The following is a 21569-nucleotide window of genomic DNA, read 5'->3' on the forward strand; positions in this document are numbered from 1 at the left end:
CTCAAGTTAACAACGCCAAGTCACACGGTGCCGTGCCATGTCGAACTCCCACCTATGCAAAACCGAATCCCTGGGCGTTTTCCAGCGCCATCGCCAGTCGCTCCCTAAGAGCGTCCTTATCCTTATACTCCGGAAGCAACAATGTACCGTAACATGTGTAGGCCGTAGGTAAATGCCCATTTTCGTCTTCCTCGCCATTCTTCTGTATAATGAATTGCAGGTTGCTCACACCGCCCACCGGCAGTCGATCAGATGCCGTGACAAACTCAAGAAGGCGCCGCTTCATGCCCTCATCATAGCGCTTGACGATGGACCAAAAGTCCCTGATGGTGCGGTGCGAGGCATCCCAGCCGACATATCGTGTGCAACGTCGCAGCTCGGCAACGTCAATCTCCTGGACACCCTCCACCAGCGCTTGCAGGTTTTTCGGGTTGAGGAGGGTGAGCGACTTTGGGTGCAGGCAGGTGCGGAATCCTCGCTCAAAGGCCGAAAATTGAGGTCGCACTGACACATCCGTCAAGAATCGAATGTAGTCGGCTACATAGTCTTCCCGGTTGTCTTTGGTCACGAGAGGTGCCTCTTTGCCGTCCTCCAGAGGGGCAAAGCCCTTGCCAACTTGTGGCCAGGCCATGTCCTCTGGGCCCATTTCTCGCGTGACGTGACTGCCGTACGTCAAGACCGAGAATTCGTAGGTCCTCGCAAACACGTCCTCCACGGCTCCATCGTTTTCGTTCCAGTCCTGCAGCATGGTGAGACCGCTGGCCAGGTCAGGCCATCCGTCTTCAATGTGGTGAAGGTCGGTCACCGGTCTGTTGAGCAATTTTCGGTACAGAGCCGTGGGAAAGGTCACCGGTAACGTCAGGCCGTTGTAAACGGCTAATGATACGATGAGCCCAAGCAACTCGAACTTCCACAGCTCAACCACCGAACCGGGCGCGAACCAGGCCATTCGCGTGCGATCGTCGACTGTGAATGCGCCGTATTGGGGGTGGAGGAACTCGGCAATCGCCATGCGGAAGAATTCCTGCTGCACACCGCCCGAATCGAACCCTTCCTCTCCACCCTCCTCACCGAGATGCACCTTGAGTGGGCACAGGAGCTCTCTATGCTCTCGCCGCCAGAGCTGGTCAAAGGCATCCCGCAAAACGTGCTCTCGGCTGATTTCTAGAACCAAGTATCTGCGCGATGCTGTTTTGAGCATGTCCTGCAAGACCGTCTTGTGATGCGGGTTCGTGATCAAGCTGCCCTTGTCAACAATCGCGTTCATCCTCGTCCTGAGAGAACTAGATTCTTCGTATGCACGACTCATCCTGCCAAAATTGATAGCTCGGAAGAGCGAGACGAGACTGTTTCCCGTAAACAGGTAAGGGTAGTCAAGCATATGTCCTCTCTGGCTTGTCGAAGCGAACGACAACCATGCGATGGGCACAGTCAGCGAGTCGAAGCGCTCCGAGAAGTACTCCATCTGGAAGTCGCGACCAAGTAGTTGGAGCGACTGCTTCTGTCCATGCATTGACTCAATGAGCGTCAACGCCCCGGCAAAGGCACCGCTCGTTGCGAAATCAGCCTTGCCGTCCCACTCGTGCAAAAGAACTGCGCGGGCCCATTCCAGAATAAGGATCTGCATCCGGCCATGATGGAAGAGGCGAGCATCTTCGGAGAATTCTAGTGCTGGCGTAGACTCGAGTCCTGATACATCGATCTGGCTGAACACCGGGTCCAAAACGTCGATAACGCTGCTGTCGTCCTGCGCACTGTTCCTGCGGTCCATACCCAGCATAGTCGCGAATTTGCGACGTGCTATAAGCGCAGAGCAAAGCCTCGAGGCCAGTCGGATGGCCAAGTCATTCGAGAATGCGTCATCAAATCTTTCGCGTAGCTGGGATGGCTGGGCGAGTGCATCTACATTGCCGCTCAAGGCGAGTCCCTTTGCACGCACCCAAGTCAGTGCGCGCAGCGAGTGTTTGTCAGGTACCATGGGTACGCTGCCTGCCAGTGCATGGAGGCATATTGCCATGACACATCCAGCCTGGTGGTCTGATAAAGCGCGACGATTGCGTCGGAATAGCTTCGTGTCACTTGGCCCAACCTGCTGCAAAGTGGTCGATGGTATGAACAGCGCATCAGCAGCCATCCACAGGCTGTGAAATACCAGACTAGGCACCGCGCCCGTGAGACGTGACATGCAGTACCAAAGCGTGTGCGAGTCGAACAGATCGTCGTGGGCTGAAAAAGATGAGATCAATGCCTGAGGATCACTCAGCACGCTGAAAATTGCTTGCTCGCTGAAATGTCGCCATTGTCGCCGGGATACCGGGTTGTGGGTGTCGTGCTTCCGTCTTAACGGCGTCTTACCACGGCTAGGCCGCGGTAGCTCGTCGACTCGATCGCGACGTTGGTCAATCGGTTCTTCGCCGGTATTGTCCATGTCGAGCACGTCGCATAAGAAATCGACAACGTCAGCGTCAAGGCGCTTCAGCGACTGCGGCGGAAGGCATTCCAGTGGTGCAGGGGCGCTTGAGTCGTCTTTTGCAACGGGATCATCGAAAAGCTTCGTCTTGATAGGTATACACTTGTGCTTGGTGGGAGAGGGCATGGGGGATTCATCTTCGTCATCTTCGGCCTCATCCTCCGCTTCCTCGTCTTCTGACAGTGTCGAGGTTCGACCTTGGTCGCCGAGAACGGGGATAGGAGATGTCGTGCGCCCAAAGAAAGCCGGCTTGGCAGGCGTGTCGAATACGCCTCTAGGCACCGTGGCCGACACTGACCTAAGCGAGCGATTCAGCTTTTCAGGAAATAGTCCATTTGGTCGTGGAGACTTTGTAGGTGATCTGAACTCGTCTGTCTTGGTCGGTGAAGGGGGTTCTAGGGATGCTCGTCTCCGAGGCTTCCAGGACTGTGGTGAAGGGAACAAAGCCTCGGGACCGCGCCGAGACTTGGTCGGATCTATTGGTGAGGCATTGAGTGATTCGGGCGGAGCGAGTTTCTCGGGCAATTCTCCATTCAACAAGGAGGGAGACTTGAGAGGCGATCTCAAGTCTGCAATCGGATCGGACCGTGATGTTGCTGTACTAGAACCGCCCAGGCCTGAACTGGGCTCCTCATCGTCGGTTTCGCCTGACTCATCTTCTCCCATAAGATGGTCGACCCGTAGCTTTTCGCCCATGGACGTTATACTTTGCGGGCTTAACCATTCGATCATCCGGAAAGCGACCGTGCCGAACAGATTCGCAGCAAAAGAGCGATGGTCTTTGCTTGCTGGTTGCTCACGGATCTTATATGAAAATCGGTCTTGCACTTCTCTCGATCTCTCATCGCCGCCATCTTGAAATCGTGGGTCCTCGTCGCTGCAAGCTCGCTCCAAGCTGTGCGCGGGCAGAGGGCCACTGTTGGATCGTCGCGAGCGGGCACCGGTAGAGAAGTCACCGCCGGGATTTGCACTGCTTTTCGATGTCGACGAGCCATCGGCGGCTGCGCGCTTCGCTGTCGCGAGCGGTAACTCGCGCGCCGTTATCTCGAATATCAGGTTATTATGCGTCGACGGAGAGACTTCCTTCGGAATCCGGAGCGCAGGACATAATCCCGATTCGGCATCATTTTGGCTTGCGAGGTATACAGCAAGTGTCCTCGCGCTTTGTTGGCTATACTTCCGAGTCGGCGCCTTGCCAGCGAGACGCTTGCGGCAGGTGAAGCATGTTGAAACGGTGCAGTTGGGGGCGCCGCATCCATCGCGGAGTTGGTGGATGTACCTGTCGACATTAGCAAGAAGAGTAAAATGATTCTGATGGCACAAACTTGTTGACTAGAGTTTGGAAGCCATGCCTGCGCGTTGCCCTGTGAATTGCGTACACATGCCGGGGATCCTCGACGTCGGTTACATATTCTTTGAGTTCAGGCGGCGCATCTGGAGGCAAGCGAGCGAACGGGGCCTCTCGCCAGAGGCCTGAGATAATATCGATGTCTCTGTCGTCGATGCTCGTGTTCCGTCGAGTTCGCGTTTTTAATGGCGTGGATGCCATGGTGAAGGGGCGTCGGCGAGATCGCACTTGGAGGCGCTGCGGCGCCGAACCGGCAAGGTTGGCAGTGCAGGGCGCAATACTTGCAACTAGGTCAACATTCTTGTGAAAACGGGGGTTTGGGCAGTATTATTTCGTGCTTGTTCTGGGTATCTAGGAACGGTAGTCGTCGTTGTTTGCGTGATGAAAGAATACAGTCGGCGGTATTTCCAGGAGATTCTGGTCGCTGACGTTTAACGCGCCTCCAGGGCCCAGGGGCGGCAGCTACGGTAGGCAATGTGCCAGTGATGCTGGCCTACCCTATACTCCCTCGAACTTCTCACGCCGATTCCCCGAGTCCTTCAATTTCGCAATGACGGATGGCTCTGCATAATTTGATGACGCACCTGGTGATTCCCAATGAGTCACAACGAATTTTACTGTTTCTAGACTGGCCTATGGCGTGACATATTGTCACTGGAAATGTATGTGCAGTAGGTTGCACACGTGACCAGCAAAAGTTTGGCTCAGCGATGCGATAGCAGGCTCTATTCTAAACTACTAATCCTAGAGTCTACTGTTTACACTATTTCTTATCCCTATGTGAATTCAAAATACTACGAAGCGAAGGATAATAAGATAAAGAAGCCAGGTACGGAGAAGTCAGCCTCACAGCTGATATCATCGCGCCTTGGCGCCGTCGCTGCAGGGTTTTAGCGGGCCCACGGGTCCTTCAGATCCTTACCTTACCTTATCGCCTGGCTTATCGTTGACTTTTGCCCCGCGCCACCAGGGCACTTGAGATTTCCCATATTTCTCATCAGACCCTCATCCTGATGACATATTCCGGAAATTGAGTCATTGTTACCGGCTTTCGCACAAACCAACATTTGCCCATCCTACGAAGCCGTATTCACACTCTCCGTCGTCGACTCTGTAAGCTCGTCCTTGGCCTTTGGCGGCCCATTCCTCTCAAACCGACACTGCGAATCCCACGTCCACATCGAACCCCTCCATCCGCCACCATGGCCAGCGCCGGTACTCAGCCAGCGACAGCTGGTAACTCGCAGTCGCACCCTTATACGTGTAACACATGCCAGGTAGCCTACCGCAGCATCGAGTTGCAAAAGGGCCACATGAAGAGTGATTGGCAGTATGCGACCCCCAGCGTCATGCCCCGACTAGATCTTGGACTAACGCAAACGCAGCCGGTACAATCTCAAGCGCAGAGTTGCATCCTTGCCCCCCATCTCCGCCGATACCTTCACCGAGAAAGTCCTGCAAGCACGCGCCGTAACAACCGCGGAGGAAGACAAAGCACTTTTCGAACGAGTCTGCGAGCCATGCGCCAAGACCTACTTCAGCGAGAATGCCTACCAGAACCACTTGCTCAGCCAGAAGCACAAGAACAAGATTTCGACGACTGGACAAAGACCTGACGACGAGACGACCTCGGTCATCAGCTCGACATTTACCCTTGGAGAGCCCGCCCCCGCTCGCCGAGACTCTGTCGACTCAGCTGCTGAACAAGAATTCAACGAGGTCGTCGAGGGTATCCAGCGAACCAAGCTCGTCCAGGATGAGCAGAATCCTTCGCCCGTCAAGCGTCCCTCCAACCCTCAAATCACATCTGCTGATGCCGATGCTGAGATGGACCGTGAATCCAACAACAAGACACCGGTGCAACAGGTGCCCGCCTGGTCAATCCAGTCATGCATTTTCTGCAACTACAGCTCCCCGACGGTGCCGTTGAACATTCTTCACATGGAGCGCTTCCACGGCATGTTCGTACCCGAAAAGGCATACCTCGTGGACTTGGATGGTTTGGTCAAACAGTTGCAGGAGAAGGTTCACGAGGACCACGAGTGCCTGTACTGCGGCAAGGTCAAGTCCACCGTCTTCGGCATCCAGACACATATGAGGGACACGGGTCACTGCAAGATCCCCTTTACTACCGAACGTGATCAGCTGGCAATTGGTGACTTCTATGATTTCCGCAGCACCTACTCGGACGGCGAGGATGACGACGAGTCGGACAGTGGTGACGCCGATGACACGGACAAGGAGGGCGGAGCCAAGTTGGGCGCTCGCCGCACAGCCAAGACCATTGACGAGAATGGAGAAGAAATTGAGGAGGGAGACGGTTGGGAGACTGACAGCTCGGCTTCGTCTCTCGACTCGGAGGATCTGCACGCTGTGCCAGCCGAGGGCCACTTACATCAGTACGAGCGTTTGGACAAGCACCCGCACCATTCAAGTAGAGATCCTCGCCAACGCCATCAGGCCGATGGCTGGCACTCCTACTCGCACAAGCACACCCGGGGTGTGTTCTACGACGACTACGAGCTTCACCTTCCCACTGGCAAGTCCGTGGGTCACCGCTCGATGAACAAGTACTATCGTCAGAATCTGTACCACTACCCCACTGCGGAGGAGCGTGCCGAGCGACAAGCTATCGAGGCTGCCAGATCGTCAGATGACGAGGAAGAGGGCGACAACCAGTTGGCCGTCAGGAATGGCCGGGAGCGCGCAGTGATTCCTCGTGGGGCCAGGGGCATGGCCGGCGTGTCAGACAAGAAGCGGATGGCTGCCGAACGCTCTGAGCAGAGGGGACGAACGCAAGAGCAGGTTGATGTGAAAAAGAAGGACTATGCGTACGGCAAGAAGCTAAACAACCAGAAGACGTATTACTACCGGTACCAGAGAGGTGGTTAGTCTGGTTCATAGTCTAGTTATGCAGTCATGAAAAGTTTGGCGTCTCACATTCATCTTTGGTGTTTCTGCGCCTTTCTCGTGAAAGAACGTGTGATATGCGTGAATCATTTAATCGAGTGAGTCGACTGTATACATGTAGCATGTCAAACGGTGATCATGGTGGCAATAAGTCGTCGCCCATCCTTGTATAACGAAATGGGTTAGCGGCGGTGATCTACCTACCCCATATTCTGGGGCCTGCCGCCTGGGCCTTGGCCATGTGGTTGGAGACGATCGGAAATACTGAGTGAGGACCAACCGGCGACGACGTCAAACCATCATCGTGACCCCAGGCCATTCCAGCAGCAGTCTCGCGGACTCTATCCAACTTCATGGGCACACCGGAATCCTCTCATCATGCAGGGCGACCTTGTCACGCGGCGCACACAGTTCTCGAGTTGTGATGAGTGTCGTCGGTCACGCGTTGCTTGCGACGCGGTCGTTCGCGCCAAAGAATTGGGCAAGGACAACGTAGGCGACGTGAATGTCATATGCTCACGATGCGAGAGGAGGAAGAAGAGCTGTACTTTCAAGGTGCCCAGCGACATGGCACGATATTTGCGAGACATGAGTAGACTAACTCGACGGCAGTGGGTGAAAGAGAACAAGACGGCCACGGCCAAAAAGGCATCGAAAGCGGCCAGGAGCAAGAAAAGCCGCCAGGAGAAGAATGAGTTGGCAATGAGCGATTCCGCCGTCTCTATTCACCAACATGAGTTGCCAGACGACGAAGCAGCGCGACCCGCAAGCATTCGCTCATCAAACCCCTCAGACTGGCCGTCACCCTTTGGCCATCTGATGCAGGACAATGCTGCAGGCTCATTTGACATGTCTATCTCGCCGGCAAGCCACTCGGTCGGTATACTCAACCCAGAGATCATAAGTGGACTCGACTCGTACTGGCTCTCGGCCATCTACCAGATGGGGTTCGACTCGGTGTTTGGGTCGTGGATGGGCCGTTTCTGCAATCCATTCGCGTAAGTTTGCGTGCCTACAGGAAAATTAAAATACACAAACTGATGGCAACAGGACGGGTGAGCACAGTCGCGCAGACAAATACGTGCGCATCTCCGACTTGTGCGGCAAGCTTGACCAATGGATGGCCAGTGAGAACAGGATGCCTGATCATTCAGCAACATCACCCAAAGGCCTGAGCCACGCCGAGATGGTCAGAGACCGGCAGATCGACGAGTCTCTGCGTATGACCATTGTCGCCTTCTCGGCCAGGTGGCTGCCCTTGGTGCCCTCGTCGAGCGCAACAGGTCAAGGCCGTGACCGCAGTGCGTCGATTGAGGCACTATGGAGACACGCCAGGCGCGACATGCTCAGAGTCATCAATCGGCCATCGTATCGATCCATGCTCACCCTGTTTCTCTTTGCTCTGACGCCCATCCCCTCAAGCATCTCGGAAGACGAGGAGTTGGATGGCATCTCGGGACAATCATGCGTACACGCCGCCCTCCAGCAGATCCAGATACTACGTGCCCGTCACAGGAACCTTCAATTCAGTGGCTCCAAGGTGTCGCCTTTTTCCAAAAGGCCACCGATGCCGACGAGCCCGGATTCTCTGGGCACGTCCGATTTCATGATGGCCGAGAGCACAGCGCACTGGGCGGCGCTCACCTTCGACACCTCAGCCTCGCTGACACTCAACAGCCGCTCTCTTTTGTCGTCTGGTCTTTTCGGCTACGATGAAGAGCTATCGTGGCGTCTCGTGCGCTCGTCGGCCAAGATGTTTGTCGAGGCTTCGCACCAGTGGCTGCCTGGCAGTATTGATATTGACGACGATCGTGCGAATCGAATTGTAGGAGCAGCATCAGCCTGGAAACTCTGGGGATGGAAACTCACTGCCGTATTCAAAGAGGCGCTCCGAGACGGCCACGAAGAAGACCGAGTCCAGAACGCCTTCGCCGCGGTCGTGGAGTCGATCCAATACTTCAACGCGAGCTTCCGGCCCCATCTTGAGGCATGTCAACGGCGCATGCATTTCCTGAACCAAGACACCCGGTTGCGATGGTGTAAGTACATCTTGTTTGTCTTTCGAAACCTGTACTGACCCGCGTAGACTCGCTGATGCTGCATTATCACTTGAGCATCCTCATGCTTGCGGATATCGTGGAGGCCACCGAGCGCTTTGACCTGATGGCGAATCTCAAGGTCCTCACCGCCGAGGCCGAGAACACGGTCATGGACACATTGGTATTCGGCCTGAATAGCATGTTCACCCTCTCCATCAACCCCAACAGCGCCTCGACCCAGGGCCACGCCACATCCATCACTGTACCGCTCACGGCTGTCGACCCGTACCCCCACCACATCGTGGCGGCTATGCAGCTCGTCCGCAAAGCGATTGAAAGGGACTACAGCGCGGGGAAGATTGCCCCGGACTCGTATGCGACGTTGCGCGCCACAATGGAGAAGACACTGGATCTTCTGCCCCAGAGCTCCAAGTCTATCCAGGCCGCCAAGGTGCGACAGGTTGAGAAAGAGCGCGGAAACAACCTGTACCAAACGTTGCATGGGTACTTTGCAGAATGAGCATCTTCGCGGGGGATATACTGTACGCAGCGCCACAGGCTTATGACGCCCCCATACGAAGCTGCCCCAGATTCTGGCGTCTCCACGATCCGATGGTCTGTCGGATCCGAGCCACCGACCTCCTCCTCCCCCACAAGCGTGGGGATCTCCAAGTATCGGATCCGTTCATTTCGTCGCCTTCGTACGGAGGAGTACTTAACGTCATCACGACCTGCTATTTTACTATTGCGGTGCATTCTACTCCTCTTGCTGCTACTTGTCAACGACAAAATGGGAGAGAACATCACTTGCGACATTTCGGCTGTTGTGGCTGGCACCCAGAGGCGCTGCGTCTCCATACTGGGCGCCGGCACACAAGGGCGACGCTTGGCATTCATGGTATAAGCTCGCTTTTGTTGAGGTCATTACCAGCTCTCGCTAATTGTACGCAAGTGGTCCAGTCAAGGACAGGATGTCCATCTCATTGACGCGCAACTGTCGCAGCTACAAGCTAGCATTGGGGCTGTTGAGGAGTTACGGGCGTCATGGTCTGCCGAGGGCACAGGGACGGGCAAGGTAGTGACACATCTTCCCGACGAGCTAGGTCAAGCGTTGCAGTCTTCATGGCTTGTGGTCGAGGTATGGAGAAAGAGGCACGAGAGATGGCTGCGTGCTGGTGAGCTGACTCGAATTGCAGTGTGTTCCCGAACGGTTACCGTTGAAGAAACAAATCCTCCAGCAGCTGGACACCGTGGCACCGGAGGATGTCATTGTCGCTTCCAATTCGAGCAGCTACTCGTGTGGCGAGATTATTCATGATTTGGACCTAAAGCACAAGAGTCGGATACTCAGCGCACATACCTGTAAGCCCCAGTGAATCCATTTGTCTGAACTCTCGACTGACGGAACAAGATTGGCCGCCCGAGACGCCAGGTTCGTGAACACGGACTGCTTCCGACGTTGATTCCATGCTCATCAGGGTTCAGCTATTGAAATCATGGGTCACGAAACCACAGACCAAGCGCATGTGCAGTACATGCTCGACCGATGCGCGGCTCACGGGTTCGAACCTTTCCACGTGCGAAAGCCATCGATGGGATATCTGTATAACCGGTAGGTAACCGCCTTCTCTATGAGCGACCAGACTACTCACGGGTGTAGGATTTGGGCCGCTATCAAGCGCGAGGCGCTTCTCGCCGCGTCCGAGGGTGCAGGAACCCCAGAGGAGATCGATGCCATCTTTCGAGGCATCCTCAAGACCGCCAAGGGACCCTTTGAGCTGATGGATGTCGTGGGTCTGGATGTTGTTTATGACATTGAGCAGCACTATGCGGAGGCGCGGGCGGATGTGCCTGAGGAACCGAGACAGTACCTCAAGAAGTATCTGGACCAGGGGGACTTGGGCGTGAAGAGTGGCAAAGGGTTTTATGAGCACGCAAGGAAAGATACTTGATGCACTTTGTTGCTTTACCCGTGGATTGAGGGTACTGTCTTTCTCTGTGTTCCATTTGCCTAACGAAATTGTTTGATACAGCTCCATGTACAGCCAATGTTTTGTCGAGTTATAGAAATCCAATTGCCCCGTTCGTCCGTTGTAGACTGCATGCTCTAAAGTAAATATTCGCCTTGCGCCCATACATATATACATGTAAAATAGAATCGGTATGTTCAACTGTGATCGTTTAACCGTACGGTGTCCCGTACCGGAGCCAGTCTCGCTCCGGGTCTGGCAGCGCGCCCGTCGCGCCCGTCCCGAGCAGGGACGTCGTCTGCCCTGCGGTCGCCTCGGCCAATGCCGGGACGTTGAAGAAATTGAAGAGATCCATATTGTCAAGTTCTGCGGGCGAGGTTACCCTCGTGGTTAGGGGCTCTATCCCGGATCGTCGATTTCGTGAGGTCAGTGTCATTATGTCGTGTGCATTCCTTCGTCACGTTAGGCTTTTTGCACCGTGGATCAATCTGGCAAGGGTAGACTCACTTTCTCATCGCGGCATACCCGCTTTGCCGTCCCATCTGCACAGCTCGCGTGAGGACTTTGGCGTAGTTGTTCGCTAGTTCCCAGTACTGTCCCACGTGGTTGAGGGTCTCTATGAGGAACTCGATCTGCGGGTCGACCGCGCAACCCACCGTGGCCGCATGCACGAGCAGAAGCCGTGCCGCCACCCATAGTGAGAACGCAAACGGTGGCCCCAGAAGGTCAAGACCATCAGCCTCGTACACGTCTCTTGCAATGTCGCCCAGCGACTGCACCGCTGACAGACACCGTTGCGTAGCGTAGTGAGACGGCATGAAAACAGGGGATCGGACGGTCGGATAGGCCGCAGCAGAGTGCAGTCGTACCACGGCGACAACGTAGGCGCTGTGTAGCATGAACCAGTTCGCTACCCGGCTGGCGGGATCCGAGTGGCACAGGGCGGACACTTTCGAGTACTCGCTCGGCAATGATTGAAGCCACGCATCCAGTGAGGAGTCCAAAGATCGGTATGTCGCGCCCCAGGACGACATGGCGGTGGAGGACGTCACATCAACGGGCGTCCGCAGAAAGTTGTGTATCCGGCTGACAATGCGCAGAATCTCGCAGTGGTACGCGAACGAGCCCAGATTCTCGGGATGGTTGACAGTGTACGGCTCACGCGTGCCGTCGTCGTTATATGTGACAGTTTGCGTCTCGACGGGTACGTTTCGAGAGAACAAATCGTACGAGCAAGGGAGTAGCCTCTTCATTCTGACTTCCTCGAGTAGAAAGTCAAAGTCGGCCGTGGCAATGGTCGCATAGCGGTCAAGCAGGTATACCATCCAGCATATTCGGCGTCGGCCCTCGTCTTCGATCCACGATTCGGGGCGTCCCGTGATGACGCGTCGTACCGAACCTGTCCCTGGCATCTCTTCCTTGTCGGTGACCATGAATACGGCGGTTTCGTCGCCCAGGTTGAGTTGTCGAACATTCTGCGCCAGCATGGACAGCATGTTCCAGCCTCTTGGGCCGTTGGAAGTGCCCAGCTCATCGAGACAGAGAATGACGAGGGCCTTGATGGCGTCGATGCTGACATTCTCCATGGCATACAGTTGCACATTTCGCTTAGATACCGCGTGGTAGTGCAGTTTTGCCTCGTAGGAGAGCCGTGGGTCGCGCAGAAAGCGTAGGGTTGTCGCCACGATGGCATGTAGCAGGACGCGGTCAGCCTCGCCCATGGAGGTTGATCCGAAGAAGATGCCAAAGGTAGATTTGCGATCGAGTATCGGGCACCACGTGTTACAATGTTTAAAGTATAGGTCGACGAGGGTGTAGATGACGTCCTGCGGCGGGAGGTCGGTCAGAGCGGGCCCAGGTCGTTGCCCTGTGACGCTCGGCGACGGTGCGGCGCCATGACTGTAGGGCGTTGAAGCGGGCGGGATGCTGTTGGGCGGCGGCTGCTGCTGCTGCTGCTGCTTCTTGTGAGTTTTTGAGTGTTGCTGTTGTGATGACACTGGTGGAGGTATCGGCGGCTGGATGCCGTACTGGCTAACGTCGGGTGCGTCACTGCCTGGCCAGTACCCCGTCAAGGGGCCATTTTGCGACGTCGGCGTCCCTGACGGTGCTGTCGACGATGCCACCCCGGCGCGCTGGGGCAGATCGCCATGGTGGCCGCTGAGGATGGCATGAGGGCTGTCGTGGGACTCGATGTGGTCTTCGAGTCGGCGACCGAGTGATTGTAGCAAGGCATCAATCTTGTTGACCTTGGCCTCCAGCTCGAGACCGAAGCCTATGCGGCTCCCAGGCTTCTGCCTCTCGAGATAGACGCATGTCCGGTTGTGTCGCGCGCACCAGGAGCAGGCGGGCTCAGCACGGTCACACTTGACCTTGCGTGCCTTACAGAGCTCGCAGGAGGTCTTCTGATGCTTCTCCCTCTTACGTTTCTTCGGGTTGGCATCGGACGAGGCGCCGTTATCATTGTGGGCCGCCTCGTCGCCGCTTGAGGCATCCACGGTGTCACCTTCCTCGTACTCCATGCCCGAATCCTCGGCCGGAGGTGCAGGAGGAGCGGTGGTGCTGGAGTCGGCCATGGTGTGGAATGGGTTCCCTGGCTAAGGGGCCCAGTACTTGGGGGTGGGGACGCAACGCTCTAGACTAGCCTGCGTGTCCGCACGTAGACCAGTCGTCAATCAGTTGCCCAGAAGGCCAGCAGTACTCTGCATGAGCACGGGCATCTGATATCGCAGTCTCGGCCGACACCCGAAGGATGGTGGACTCGATGCACACAGCTCACCCAAAGACTGAGTGAGGAGTCCAGGTGCCTCGGTTCGGTGGTGAAGAGTCCCAGAGTTGACAGGGCTCAGTGATGGTAATCCGGGTACTAGACCTCAATGCATGCGGTGTACGTATGGAGTACGGGGTACGTCGAGCTGCGAATCTCTCCGTGTCCACGGGTTTGGCGTGGCGATGATGGGAGATAGTAGCGGGTCCTCCTCCTCTTTTTACGTCTGGCTGCGATGCGAATTGCCAAAGAATCGCATGCCAGCAAAGACCCAACGGATGGTTTGCCTCTTTTCGCCTCTTTGCGTGGCTATGAAGCAGATACTAGTCGATATGGTTGGCCTCTTGGCTGGTGTGCCTCCTTGTTGGCAGTGGTCTGGTCGGTCCTCGGTGCACTCGGTGTTCTTGCCCGAGATTCTCTCAGTCAAACTCCATCAGACTGTGCGTGGTCAGCTGATCTGATGCAAGCAGACGTAAGGATTCCGCAGTATAAGATGGTCCTTGCAGCCTCCTCGTGTCGCAGCCGTGTCGTGTGGTCTGCGCAGCAAGGGATTCACTGAGCGATTGATTGAGTGACGGTTCCGGCCGACGTCAAAAGGTTTAGAGCGTGGAGTGAGTTTTGGCTGGGGAAGAAGGCGCGCTCGGGAACAAATGCCCGGGCTTGCGGAAGCTACACTGTGCGCAGCGCCTGATGCAGCACTCAAATACAGTGCGCAAAACTGTCTTAATTGGGTTCTGGTGGCCTTCGCATTTCCACGGTCTGTCTTTCTCTCTCTCAAGTAAAGGACGGATCCAGGCGGCCCCCTCTCACCAGAAGTTCACTTAGACGATGACGATTTTGGTGACGGTGGACGAAAGAATTACATTCTCTCACATCGTCGATGGTTTGAGGGAACCATGAGGGCATCACGAGTCACGACAATGGCATTCCCACTCTGTTTGAGTGGGGAGGCACGGCGTTAAGAAAAGTCCCAGTCAATTCGCTCTAACGCCTACGGGCATGGTATCATACAAAACACGCAAGCAGCCCATTTCAATTCCCACGTTGCACTGCATCCGGCCCTGTCCGTCCAGGCTTAGTTAGCCCATCCCTTGCTCATCTGGACGGCCTTTTCCCAGCGCTCGAAGCGCTTGCTAGCGGCCTCGACGGTGATCTGGGGCTTGAAAAAGGTGCTGCCCTCGAGGTTGACCTCCTGCAGCTCCTCAAAGGAGGACCAGACGCCGGCAGCGAATCCGGCGGCAATGGCGGCGCCCAAAGCGGTGGTCTCGCGCATGGCGGGACGGTTGACGGGGATGCCGATCAGGTCGGACTGGGTCTGCATGACGAGGTCCGAGTTGCACATGCCGCCGTCGACAGCGAGCTCCTCGAGGTCCTTGCCCGAGTCCTTGCCCATGGAGTCGAGGATGGCCTTTGTCTGGAAGCAGGTCGCCTCGAGCGTGGCGCGCGCAATGTGGCCGCGCTGGGTGTAGGCGGTGATGCCAAAGATGGTGCCGCGGGCGTCGTCGATCCAGTAGGGCGCAAAGAGACCGCTAAAGGCGGTGACAAAGGTGACGCCGCCATTGTCCTCGACCGTCTCGGCGAGGGCGCTCAGCTTGGTCGAGTTCTCGATGAAGCCAAAGTTGTTGACGAGGAACTTCACGCTCGAGCCGCCGACGGCGATGCTGCCCTCGAGGGCGTACATGCACTTGCCGGGGCCAAAGTCAAAGGCCACGGTGGACATGAGGCCGTGCGTCGAGTAGACGGGCTTGTCGCCCACATTGTAGAGGAGGAAGCAGCCGGTGCCGTAGGTGTTCTTGGCGCGGCCGGGCGTGAAGCCTTTTTGGCCGACGAGGGCGGCCGACTGGTCGCCCAGGCAGCCCATGATCTTGGTGCCCTGGAGGCATGTGTTGGCGAGCGAGCCGTAGGCGGTCTTGTCCGACGAGCGGACAATTTTGGCCAGCTTGATCTTGTTGCGGTCGAGGCGGAACCAGTCAATCAGCTCGTTGTCGTACTCAAGCTTCTCGAGGTTCATAAACATGGTGCGCGAGGCGTTGGAGGGGTCCGACACGTAGACGTTCTTGGTGGTGCCACCGTTCAGCTTAAAGGTGAGCCAGGTGTCGACGGTACCAAAGGCCAGGGTGCCGTTGTCGTAGGCCTCCTTGACAGCCTTGACGTTCTCGAGCATCCACAGCAGCTTGCTGACGGAGGGGTATGTGGAGAGGGGCAGGCCGCAGCGCGAGGTGAGCTCGCTGGCGCCCAGGCGCTGCTTGAGGCGGCGGACGAGGTCTTGGGTGCGCGTGTCGGTCCAGACAATGGCATTGTAGAGGGCGTTGCCAGTGTTCTTGTCCCAGACGACGGTGGTCTCGCGCTGGTTGGTAATGCCAACAGCCTTGATCTGGGCCTTGGAGTGGCCCTGCTTCTCAAACTGCGCGACTGCACCGTCGATGCACTCCTCGACAGACGAGACGAGCTCGTCAGGGTTGTGCTCGTGCCACCTGTGATTGCCCGGTTAGTCTTGTCTTTCTATTGGGGAGGTGGCTACACGTACCCAGGCTGGGGGTAGATCTGCTCAAACTCAATCTGGTGCTGCGCGACGATCTCGCCCTTCTGGTTGAAGATGATGAAGCGCGTGCTGGTGGTGCCCTGGTCAATGGCACCGATGAAGTGAATGGTGGGGGCGGTCGCGGGAGACATGATGGCGTCTGCTGTGTCTTTGAGTCTGGTAGGGAGGATTGACTTGAGCATAAGAGCACGAGATGGGCGATGGAAAGCAAAGAGACGACGAGAGGAGGGGCAGTGTGGGAGAGAGGAAGAGCTACAATCACATGGCGAGAGGTGACGGGCAGTGAAATATTTGTACGTCTTTCCCCCCTCCTCGACCTTGCGGGCTACAGCTACGTTGGCGTCCAGCCAGCTGGAGAAACTCCACGGGGCGCAAGCGCGCGAGCGGGCTACGAGCCCTCGCGTGCGCATCGCCAAGGTGTGGTACGATGGATGAGGGTGTTTTTGCACGCGCCAACTCTCTCACCCAGCGGGCAGCTGGGCTCCCCACGCTCGCACGTCACGGTTGACGGAGGCGCATGGATGGTACCCCTCTTCCCATCCATGTCTGTCTCCAAATCGACAGGCCCCCGGATTGTGGAGAGTGAGGGGGTTGGCGGAGAGACGTCAGGGGGGGGTCCGGGTCCAGCATCACAGCAAAATTGTAAGCAGGTGTCAAATTGGGAGGGCCTAGGGGCAAGGTTCGGACGGACGAACTCCAGACTTGCTCCTCAAGTGGCAAGGTGCGCGTGGCTCATGATGGGGAATCATGGTGCTCGGCCTCGTCCAGGGCCACGAGTGACATGCTAATTATTCTCACGGACTGGATGCCGTACCTGCGTTCGTCGAGGCCAGCCGAGGCCATTCCCCCACAGGTCCCGCCCGAGAAGTCCGTGACAGTGACTGAGGAGTAAAAGGTGCGGCTTACAGGCTCGGCGCCTCGGTGTCGGCACACCGAAAGCTAGGCTCGAGGGTTTCAGAGCCCACGCGAAGGAACTGGCGAACACACTAATGCACCACGGGCCGAATGTCAGCGAAAACGAATGCACAAGCGGCATTCACAGAGTGCCCACTCTGCCATGGAATGCTTGGAGACCGCAGCATTGGCGCTGAATGGAAACGGGACAAAGGGCTGGAAGGGGGCCATGCGCGATTCGTGAAGAACTCTGGCCATATGATGATGCACTGATGCTCAATGTGCAGGATGGTCATGAAATCGGCCAAGCGCGGGGTTCCAGTCCCGTCCCTCTCCTCTCCTGGTGGCAGCGGCCGCTCACACTACAACCATGACGTCTAGGCTGCCATGACGGGCGGTTGGTTCCCCCAGCATACCCGGCACGAGGCCAAACAAAGTTTGGTACTGGATGGCATGCTCGATCCATGACGCTCCTGGTGCTCGCTAAGATCGATTTCACGATGAATGAATTAAATTTTTTGATTTTTTTTGCACTGCATTTTCACGGGCTTGATTCTGCTGTCGAGTGTCTGTTTGCCAGCACTTTCACGTGCAGTAGTAGTGAGTCAGTACAATACTCACCGCAAAGGGCAGGCCACTCTAATAATCGGAACATTCCCACGCGCGTATGGGACAGTAAAGCGGGCCAAAGGGGCCAAGAATCCTACCTACCGTATCTTGGTGGCACCAGCGGGGCTGTGACCTTTTTGGGTAGGCTTCTGGAATTAGTTAGTGGGCCTTCCATTAGGCTGCCATCTTGCAGTGCCCCGGGCGTTAGGGCCATGCACTGACTTGCAGTGGTTCTCGCACCCAGCGCCACCACCCGCCGCCCACCCGCGAACGCATGATTACCATCAAGAAGATACGTGTGATTTGACGGGACGGGATCTGCGGTCAATGGCGTCCGGGGACGAATCGCAGCACGGGGCATTACGTCCTCCTGCACATCATCGTCGTAATCGCGGCAGCAAGCAGAAGAGCAAAGGGCGGGGGAGAAGCGAGACGGCCTGGAGTCGTCTTCACCTCCAGTCCTCCGAATTGCTGAGCAGTACCCAAAAATCGGTATCGCTTCTCGCTGCGCGCAGACACTTCAAAAACTGGGACGACCGGTATGCCGAATGCGCCCAGACTCGCATCTCGGCCATGCACCGACTTGGTTCCACCAGGCTTCGCAAAGGCTCGGTATTCAAAAGCAGGGTCCATTGATCTCGAGACCCAGATCGCGTCCGTGACCCAGTGTTTTGTTCCGTGTAAGCGGCGGGCCAGTGAAGATTATCATTTCGCTTGGCTCCATGGCGAAGCATATCGGTAGCGGCCGTCCGAGGATGCGTTGGTAGCACTCCGATTTCTCGCTCTCTGCTCGGTAGTATTCTGATGAGGAGGATCACAAATCGTGTCAGAATCAGCGTTGGCACCACTTTTAGGTGGATGGCGCGCGGGCGCAGCGGCTGCTTGCAGAGCAAGACGTCCGAGCGATCCCCAGTCCAGTCTGCTGCCCATACGTAGCATCCCGACACACCTCGGCTGTGCCCATGCGCAGAGAAGTGTTGGCTGGCGCTTCGTTGGTGCCCTGCCACGGAGAACGGTGCCGTGCTTGTGTCGCGTGCGTTTGCCCTGACGATTCCCAGATTGAGACTGTTGACGAGGCCAAGCCAGCCCGAGTGAATGCCGTGGGCGAGCATCGCCACCACCGACATCCCGACTGACACTCGCCGCCTTCAGGCCGTGTCCGTACATGGGGGTCCGCCTCTTGCGGTCCGTTGATGACGCCCGCAGCGTGTCATGTCTGCTGGACGGGGCGGACGCGAGAAAAATTGGCAGTTGGCCCCATTGAAGGATCAGTGCCAGGCTCGGAGTCTCCAGTGGATGGGCCGGCGATGGGACGCCCTCCACCTTTTGGCTACCTTAGCGTCGCCCTCCCCACATACGCACCTAGCCTTGACACCACGCACGTTCGTTCGTGCGCTCGCTCGATCATCATCGTGCGTGGGCTCGGGGCTTGCCACGGGGATATGATAGCCTTTCTTCTTCTTTCATCCCTCCAATCTTCCCGTCCAGACCAGACAAACCTAAACTCTAAATTGTCAGCAGTCGGAAACCATTCGTAAACGCCACAACTCTCCAAGCCCAGGCTATCAACTAGACAGGACTCGACGGGATCCAAGCCTGTCCTTGACCCTGCTCAACACCAACTGCACCTCGTGGACGTATCCCCGGATCTCTCACCTCGCTAAGCCCAGAACGCCCAGGACACGCCCCTCTTCCCGTGGCATCCCCAGGCCGGTCTGTCCCAGCAGCCTCCAGTCGTTTGACTTGGTGGCACTGCCTGTCATCCGATAGCGTCGCTTCTCCGGATCGCTCTGCTGCAAGCTCGGTCAAGTTGGAACCCATCATCCCCAAGAAACGGATCCAGGCGGACTAAACGATTCCAAAGGGGCCCCATACCGTGCTGCACGCGAACCATCCGGACTCCAGGAACACGCGGGTCTCCATCCATCCATCCACTCGGCAGCGGCACGTAGAGGACTTTGCAACGGGTTCCAACTCCTCACCAGTTCCCTCCTCTCCTACTCCTCCTCCTCCTCCTCCTGTCTCTTGAACCACCCCGTGGGGACCACTTCCAAACCATCTTCGCATAATAAGCCTCCATCCCCCCCGGGTTGCAGTGCTGATCCCAGAACCGTCTTTGCTCAGTGCAACCTTACTTCTCCATCTCTCCTCCAGCACTTCCCCATCTTCCATCTTCAACTCCTTTTGGGTCTTCACATCCTCGCATCGGGGCATTGCTTGACATGTCCGCCGCGGTTGACCACATCTCCAACGACAGTGTGTCGACAGTCCACCAAGAGAAGAGTTCTACCTTCATCCCCGTCGACAAGATCGAGAACGCCGGCAGCATGTCCCAGGACGAGAACATCTCCGCCAGGACCGACAGCCACGCGCCGCCCATGCAGGCCGAGATTGAGCCTGACCTGCGCTGGTCGAGGCTCCGCGAGTACGGCCGCGACTTCTTCTCCGAGTTTGGCGGCACCATGGTCATGATCCTGTTTGGCGACGGCGTTGTCGCGCAGGTGACCTTGTCCGAGGAAGAAAAAGGCAACTACCAGAGTATCTCATGGGGCTGGGGGTAAGCACCGATTTCTCCCTGAGTGAGAGAGACGAAGAATGGAAACTGACCATCCACCCAGATTGGGCGTCATGCTCGGCGTGTACGTCGCCTCCAAGTCGGGTGGCCACCTCAACCCAGCCGTCACCCTCGCCAACTGCATCTTTCGCGGCCACCCGTGGCGCAAGTTCCCCGTCTACTTCATGGGCCAGCTGCTCGGCTGCATGGCGGGCGCCTTCATCATGTACGGTGCCTACTACCAGGCCTTTTCCAACCTCGAGGGTGGCACCCAGCGCACCATGTTGACCGCCGGCATCTTCTGCACGTATCCCGCCGATTTCTTGACGACCGAGGCCATGTGGTGGTCCGAGTTTGTGTCCAGCGCCATCCTCATCTTCGTCATCTTCGCCCTCGCCGACCCCCACAATGGCAACGCCGGAAAGATGATGCCCCTCGCCCTCTTCTTCCTGATCTTCGGTATCGGTGCCTGCTTTGGCTGGCAGACTGGCTATGCGATTAACCTGGCCCGTGATTTTGGCCCCCGCCTCGTCTCGTACATTGTCGGCTACCCCCACGAGGTCTGGTCGGCCGGCAACTACTACTTCTGGGTAAGTTCGCCATCCTAGGTGACCCTTCTCTCGTCAATTTTCTGAGGCTAACAATGAGCAGGTCCCCATGGTCGCTCCCTTCTTCGGCTGCACCTTTGGTGGTTTCCTGTACGACGTCTTCATCTTCACCGGCGAGAGCCCGATCAACACACCCTGGATGGGCCTCAAGCGCTTCACCCAGCTCAACCGCAAGACGTGGTCCAACACGTACCGCGCTCAGGAGATTTCCAAGGTGTAGATGGCTGCACGTCCGATGTGGGTGAGTCGCATGTATTCTTCGGAAGAGGTGTCCATGTTGGCGAAAAGAAAAAAAGAAGAAAAGAAAAGGAAAAACCGAAGATATCAAAGGAGTTGTCGGCGTTGTTATTGGGAAGCGTGGGGGAAACCAGTCCGGTGATTCACGACCAGATACATGTAGCTGTTTAGCGAATCTTTTTCTCCAATCGAAGAGATGTTTCAAGTTCAAAGAAATGCTTCAAGTGTAAACAAGTGGCCGTGACCGGAAAAAGGTGAATTATCGTGAAGTTCGCACGCGGGGCGCAAGCGCGCAGTCATATAGTACACGTCGTGGCTCTATTCCCCCACGCATAATGTTGGGCGCTCGCGGTAAGATTACGACGATGCCCGATGGGACTGGTGGACGCCACACTGCGAAACAATTCTTCCGTCCCTTCAGGGCCAATAGTCTGGCGCAGGGCTGTCTGCGTCCTCAGCCGTTTCTACATACGGAGAAATAGTAAATGATAAGAAGGGCTGCCCTGCCTGCCGCTGTTCACGCCTCACTTTTTACCCGTCCTCGTCTCGGAAAACTTTGGTGTTGAGCGGGGCAGATCAGCGCAGAGTCAATCGCTCGCTGTAGGACAGCCTGACTACACTACA

General features: G+C 56.7%; 6 protein-coding genes across 6 annotated transcripts; 3 read left to right on the forward strand and 3 right to left on the reverse strand.

Annotated features, from left to right (window-relative positions):
* Positions 1–52: 52 nt before the first annotated feature.
* Positions 53–4019, reverse strand: J7T54_005641 (Ubiquitin-protein ligase E3A-like protein; the record flags this gene model as incomplete). The annotated part of the gene is made up of 2 exons (XM_051504082.1): positions 53–3749; positions 3850–4019. 2 exons carry the CDS (start codon positions 4017–4019, stop codon positions 53–55), a joined length of 3867 nt encoding a protein of 1288 aa, XP_051364468.1.
* A 1001-nt stretch (positions 4020–5020) lies between these two features.
* On the forward strand, positions 5021–6710 carry J7T54_005642 (Cytoplasmic 60S subunit biogenesis factor-like protein; the record flags this gene model as incomplete). The annotated part of the gene is made up of 2 exons (XM_051504083.1): positions 5021–5148; positions 5204–6710. The coding sequence occupies 2 exons, from the start codon at positions 5021–5023 to the stop codon at positions 6708–6710; spliced, it is 1635 nt and encodes a 544-aa protein (XP_051364469.1).
* Positions 6711–7106: 396 nt separating this feature from the next.
* On the forward strand, positions 7107–10719 carry J7T54_005643 (uncharacterized protein; the record flags this gene model as incomplete). Its single annotated transcript, XM_051504084.1, has 9 exons — positions 7107–7220; positions 7341–7726; positions 7779–8767; positions 8815–9271; positions 9728–9905; positions 9964–10129; positions 10179–10199; positions 10283–10379; positions 10428–10719. The coding sequence occupies 9 exons, from the start codon at positions 7107–7109 to the stop codon at positions 10717–10719; spliced, it is 2700 nt and encodes an 899-aa protein (XP_051364470.1).
* Positions 10720–10948: 229 nt separating this feature from the next.
* J7T54_005644 (Quinic acid utilization activator-like protein) lies at positions 10949–13310 on the reverse strand (the record flags this gene model as incomplete). The annotated part of the gene is made up of 2 exons (XM_051504085.1): positions 10949–11120; positions 11245–13310. The coding sequence occupies 2 exons, from the start codon at positions 13308–13310 to the stop codon at positions 10949–10951; spliced, it is 2238 nt and encodes a 745-aa protein (XP_051364471.1).
* Positions 13311–14576: 1266 nt separating this feature from the next.
* Positions 14577–16174, reverse strand: J7T54_005645 (uncharacterized protein; the record flags this gene model as incomplete). The annotated part of the gene is made up of 2 exons (XM_051504087.1): positions 14577–15975; positions 16029–16174. The coding sequence occupies 2 exons, from the start codon at positions 16172–16174 to the stop codon at positions 14577–14579; spliced, it is 1545 nt and encodes a 514-aa protein (XP_051364472.1).
* A 3594-nt stretch (positions 16175–19768) lies between these two features.
* J7T54_005646 (Aquaporin-like protein) lies at positions 19769–20928 on the forward strand (the record flags this gene model as incomplete). Its single annotated transcript, XM_051504088.1, has 3 exons — positions 19769–20103; positions 20165–20690; positions 20752–20928. The coding sequence occupies 3 exons, from the start codon at positions 19769–19771 to the stop codon at positions 20926–20928; spliced, it is 1038 nt and encodes a 345-aa protein (XP_051364473.1).
* Between the last annotated feature and the right edge of the window lie 641 nt (positions 20929–21569).

The sequence above is a fragment of the Emericellopsis cladophorae genome (genome assembly GCF_022114955.1).
Source record: "Emericellopsis cladophorae strain MUM 19.33 chromosome Unknown NODE_7_length_695568_cov_118_814649, whole genome shotgun sequence".
Taxonomy (NCBI): Eukaryota; Fungi; Ascomycota; class Sordariomycetes; order Hypocreales; family Bionectriaceae; genus Emericellopsis; species Emericellopsis cladophorae.